A 5,220-nucleotide genomic window follows, 5' to 3' on the forward strand; every position below is an offset into this window, starting at 1 on the left:
CAGTCAGCTCGTGACCTGAGTCGGCTCCTCCCCCACAGCTGGGACCAGAGCTCGCTATGTGGACGTCCTGAACCCAGGGGGGCCCCGGCGCGCCGAGCCGGCCCTCGCCCCCGCAGACCTCTTCGCCCCACTCGCCCCACTCCCGATCCCGGCTCACTTGTGCGGACCAAACCCAGGTAAGCCGCACCTGTCAGCCCGGCCTCCTGACCTTTGACCCTCTCTGCGAGCCTCCGTAACCTCCCTTTAAGAGGAGTGACCGGCCAGTGTGCAAAGGGGCTCAGTTCCTTTCCCTCCGCGCTTGGATGTCTGTGTGGCCCCACAGATGTGTGAGATGCAGTGACGCCCCTCCCTCCCACACTGTCTCCCCACAGAAGCAGCAGAGGGAGCCCTGCTGGCAGAGGGGGCTGGCCTGGCAGGGCAGGCACCGGCGGGGGGTGTGGCCCAGCCAGAGCCCACCTCGGAGCCCAAGGTGAGTGGCTGCAGCGTGACAGGTGGGGTGCAATGACTGTTTGCCTACCACCCCGCCCTGACCTGCGGAGCTGTGTCTGTCATGTCCAGAGGACCCCGCTTCTGCCTGAGGTCCCTTTCCTGGTGAATGTCCTCTAGAGATTTGCAAACTAACCACATGTGTGTTGAGTAGTGATTGTCTCACTGAAATCATGGCCGTAAAAGTTTTTTTTAATGTTAAAACTTTGTGTGAAATGCAATAGTACAGAATACAGTCTCAAGTTGGAAAGACCTGGATTTCCATCCTGGTTCCCCACGGATTAGCTGAGCAGAGGCCTCAGTGTCCTGCTCTGTGAAATGGGACGGTAGAAGTGTCAGGCTGCAGGCCACCGTGGGCACACGGCTGCCAGTGCTGGAGCCTGGAGGTTGCGCGTGGTGATCAGGCACAGAAAGAAAGAGGGCGTTCTTTCCACAGCCTCTCCGAGGGGGCACGTCCTGTGGAGTGGAGCAGTTTGTCACCTGGGCCAGAGGGGCGTGCTGGCTCACTGCCTCGTGTGGGACCTTGGTGGTTGCTGCATTTCCTATTTTTCTTGGCAGGTTTTAGATTCCGCAGCCTCGCTCCTGGGTTCTGAAGTGCATGGTTCCCAGGGAGGAGAGGTAAGGGGCCCCCACAGGAGAGTGTCCGCCGGAGTTTGGGCCAGGGCACTTGTTGTCCAGTGGCTTCTGCGTTTAGAAAGGAACGTTAGTGAGTAGGAACGTCAGTCTAAGCACTTCTTAGAACTTGAAAAGTGTTCCTGTATCCTCAGAAAACCAGCCACACTTGTTTGGGACTCAAAATAGTGGGGGCTTTGAGTTCCCACTCAGCAGGCGAGCTCTGCACTCAGCCTGGCCTGCCTGGGGCTTGAGTTCTCAGGGTCATGCGGTCCAGCAGGCTCTGGCCGAGAGTTGGACAGACGCCCCCTACTACCCTCCACTAATGGATGTGTCTTACTCAGAACTGTGCATTAAAGCAGGAATGTCAAGCTCGCTCTGGCTTTCCTCCATTTGAATCCTGTCGATTCTAACGGCTTCAGAAAGGTCTTTGGAATTAAACCCGCAGCTTGGAGCGTGACGTGCACGTTGATTTCTTCCTGTCTGTGTTGTGTTCTCGCTGTTTTGTAGCTTTCGCGCTGTAGTTCAATGAGTTCACTGTCACGTGAAGTGAGCCAGCATTTTAATCAGGTACCTGTGGCTGGCGGTCCCCACTGAGCACAGAGCTGACTGGGTTGCCTTTGTTTTCTGTTAAGGGTGCTGTACCTGTTGGTCATTGTGCACTTGGTCACTAACATCACCCCTTGTCACAGCCACCATGACAGGATGCAGTGTTCCTCTTGTTAAGTCTTCTTAAAGGGTGTTAAGTATCCAGACACTCTGATGATTGGATTGACCTCAACATCCTAGCTACTGGATGAGTCTTATAATTGCGCTGCTTTTGAAGTGGCTTTTCCCAGGGACCGGCCCTGGTCGTGGCCTCACTGTGTGAGTGTGTTCGCAGCCCGCCGGGTCAGGTTGCTCTCTTGGAAGGAAGAATTCCTTTCTCTGATCAAGCACGAGACGGTTTACTAGGTCAGGCAGTGAAGCAGTGACCGTGTCCTGTGCCAGTCTGGGTGGAAAGTGAAGGAGTACTTCATCTTTTTTCTGTCGTGGGACCAAGCTTTTCGCATCGGCTCTGGAGAAAGGCTTCCTGGGACTTCTTTCTTTGCGAATTAGAACACTGGATTCTGTAGCTGGTCACCTTAGGTCTGAACTAATCCAAAGTGTCTACTCATTGCCCCGCTGGCGCTGATGGGACGTAGCTGTGCATGTTCTGGCTTCGGGAGCGTTTGCACGCTGCTCTGATTCTCACCATTTCTCTGTGAGCCACTAAAACATTACATCTGGTGTCGCCAGAAGGCTCTTTGCTCTGCGTCTGGGGCTTGCTTAGAAGCATTCTAAGTCCTGCTCAGACATAGCATCATACTTGTCAATGGGACACAAGTGCTGTGTGACGTCTCGCTGACGTGTGCTCTCTGGTCTTAGGCTCCCGGCACCCACCCCCCCGCAGGAGGCCCTCCTGGGGCAGCAGTGCCCTTCTACAGCCCAGCGCAGTTCACACAGTAAGTGCCCTTGTTTCTCCGGGTCGGGAATGGGATGAGGCCTTTCCCCCAACCGGCGACCTGACTCCTGGCTCTGCCTCTGTGCTCGGGACCCCGCGGGGCCTGGCTGGCCTTCACCTGGGGATGTTCCGGGCTGTCTCCTGTCACTTCTCCCCCTCTGCCTTCTCTCTTCTCCCCCAGGCTCCTGCCTCTAGACTGTAGACTGGCTGCCAGGTGGGGGGGGGGATGAGTGGGGGCACAGGTCAGCAGGACGGAAGACGCCACCGGACCCCGTTTGTCCTGATGCAGACTCTGCCTCCTGACTCTTAGCCAGCCTTCCTCGGGACAGGCCTTCCTGGCCTGACGCAGCCAGTCCTGCTGCCCACACCGTCCCCGTTCCCCATCCCCTGCTGCCCTCTGCTTCGGGCTCCTGCAGATGGGGCTGTCTCCGCGCGGGCCGCGCCCCTCCCATCCCTCCCCGCCAGGACTGCTGCATCCCGTTAGCACCTGGCCGTATGTCTGCCTCTCTGCTTCAAGATTTGGGGGTGGTTTTCTCTGTCCCGTTGCTGTTACCTTGTATTGTAGCTATGTCTCTGTGAGAATTCCTCAACCGTCATTTCAGTTAGGATTTGCGAGAGGGTGAGAGAGAGCAGTCCTGTGCTCCTCAGGAGGAGGCCTGGCTGTGGTCCTCCCTGGGGCCCTGAGATGCTCAGCCCTTGGAATTGACCTCCCTTCTGAGCCCCTAACAAGCTGCAGCACCTATATAAAGGGAACGCCAGGGTCTGATGCGAACTGGGCCAGGCAGCAGTCACGGGTTGCAGAAACAGAACAAACCAAACATGCCATTCGCCACCGGCGGTGTGTCCTCGACTTGTGTCCGAGGCCTGCGTCTCGGCGTGTCAATCCTTCCCTGAGTGTCACCCACCCCGGGAGACGGGCGTGCGGAAGTCAGTGCTGTCCGTGTCGTTTCAGGCCTCTGCCACCTCAGGAAGTTCAAGGACGGGGAGGACCGGCCAGAGGAAGTGCCCAGCGTTGAGCTCGACCAGCCCCTGTCTGGATTAGCATTTGGAACCTGAAACGACTCTACCAAGAGCCAGATTGACTGCCTGCACTCTCCCTTCTGTCCCCAGATGGACAAGCAGAAACTCAGGATGCCTTCCGTCTCTCCTGTCTGAGGACACGATGCCACAGTTAACCCCACAGCTCCTCTGAGGTCTGGAGGAAGAGTCACTTTGGCTCAGAAACTGTCCCCTAGAAGAACGAGGTCAGCGTAAACACTCGTAGTCACTTAGAAGTGTTACACTGAGTGCAACTGGGACGGTCTTTGCTGCAGGACAGACTTTGCTCTTCAGTATGTAGGGCGTTTCTCGAAGCCCAGGGGCGAGTTCCTGCCAGATTTGTCCCACGGTCCCTGGGAGATGCTGGAAGAAAACGGGAACCTCCGACTCAGGAAAGAAACACTGATGCCTGCCGCGTGGCGCCCTGCGCTCCCCTTCGGAGCCCAGAACTGTGGTTTATGGGAGTGGCAGTGTTGCTGAGCGCCCTGACGGAGCCGTGGAATGGGTCAGCAGTCATACTCTTCAGGCTGGAGAGACGCCCTCGTTACTTTGGTGCATTTCTCTGTGGCACTGCATTTCCTGTGGCCTGATTAGGACCACAAGGGGTGTCCTGCAGCCAGAGGGACTGGCTTGGTCCATCACGAGGGACGAAACAGCCACCATCGCAGAACTTGTGTTCCAAATGTGACTGGTCCAGACCCATCAGCCAGGGTTGAAACTGACTTCTGAATTTGATTTGGGTTTTCAGTAGCGAGTAGCCAGTTCGTACCCACTGTCAGCAGCCAGCGGGTCACCACGCTCTGCACACCAGTCCAAGCTGTCCTCCTGGTGGCTTCAGAGCACGAGCCAGCTGACATGCTTCCTGTCACCTGAGTGGCGTAATTTCAGGAGTTGGTAACATCCTGAAGAAGGTGGCTTAAAATAATTTCTTGAAGTCTGGAAGCTGGTGTTTCTGCCCCTGGCTTTTCTCCCCACTGAACCTTCCGAACCATGCGTTGGCTGCCAGCCAAGCAGACCTGCAAAGGAAGCCCCCCTCTTACTGGACTCAGAGCTTTAAGGCTTCATCGACTGTTCTTAAAACTGTCCCCACTCTTGTTAAGTCTAAAGAGACTGAAAGGACGTAAGTATTTATGAAAGTCATTAGGAAGTAATTGCCGTAGGTTCTGCTGGGGGAATGTATTTTGCTTGGGGTTCTCCATCTCAAGTAGGGATTGTGTGAATGCGGAGTGTGCACGGGGCCTTCCCATTCTCCTGGTTACTTGATCATCTAGGAAAGACACACAGGATGTTTTCCAAAATGTGTCACAGACGTGTATGACCAGACCCAGATGTTCTTGTCACTTTGGGAAAGGCCAGGCCTTGTCAGGGGCGTCTCCAGTGTCCCTCCGTCAGTGCTCCTGTGCTTCCCGGGGCCCGAGACCCTCGGGGCGCCCTCGGCTTCCCCGGCCTGGCGCAGCCCATTGTGCTCTGTGTCGACTGCCAGCGACTTTTGATTGAAGAAGCTTCCTCCGAGGCGGGAGCTGCTATTTTTCCTAAATGCAAATTGTTAAATAAAATATTTTGCGCCCTGGAGCGCCCTCATCTGTTGTTTGCGTTTGTTC

The 5,220-nt window shown here is 56.0% G+C and overlaps 1 protein-coding gene across 9 annotated transcripts in view; it reads left to right on the forward strand.

The window, feature by feature from the left end:
- SEC16A (SEC16 homolog A, endoplasmic reticulum export factor) overlaps nt 1–5,202 on the forward strand; it is a 34,167-nt gene extending 28,965 nt beyond the window's left edge. For 7 of the 9 annotated variants that reach the window (XM_019639944.1, XM_019639968.1, XM_019639953.1 and 4 more), the window contains 6 exons: nt 39–176; nt 372–469; nt 1,045–1,104; nt 1,609–1,668; nt 2,506–2,582; nt 3,534–5,202. In XM_019639944.1, the coding sequence (XP_019495489.1) occupies nt 39–176; nt 372–469; nt 1,045–1,104; nt 1,609–1,668; nt 2,506–2,582; nt 3,534–3,597 (497 nt within the window). In that variant the 3' untranslated portion in view covers nt 3,598–5,202. The remainder of the gene's footprint in view (nt 1–38; nt 177–371; nt 470–1,044; nt 1,105–1,608; nt 1,669–2,505; nt 2,583–3,533) is intronic. The other 2 variants (XM_019639974.1, XM_019639989.1) reach the window with 2 other exon arrangements.
- The last annotated feature ends 18 nt before the right edge of the window (nt 5,203–5,220 follow it).

Source organism: Hipposideros armiger, unplaced genomic scaffold (genome assembly GCF_001890085.2).
Source record: "Hipposideros armiger isolate ML-2016 unplaced genomic scaffold, ASM189008v1 scaffold_3, whole genome shotgun sequence".
In the NCBI taxonomy this organism is placed as follows: domain Eukaryota; kingdom Metazoa; phylum Chordata; class Mammalia; order Chiroptera; family Hipposideridae; genus Hipposideros; species Hipposideros armiger.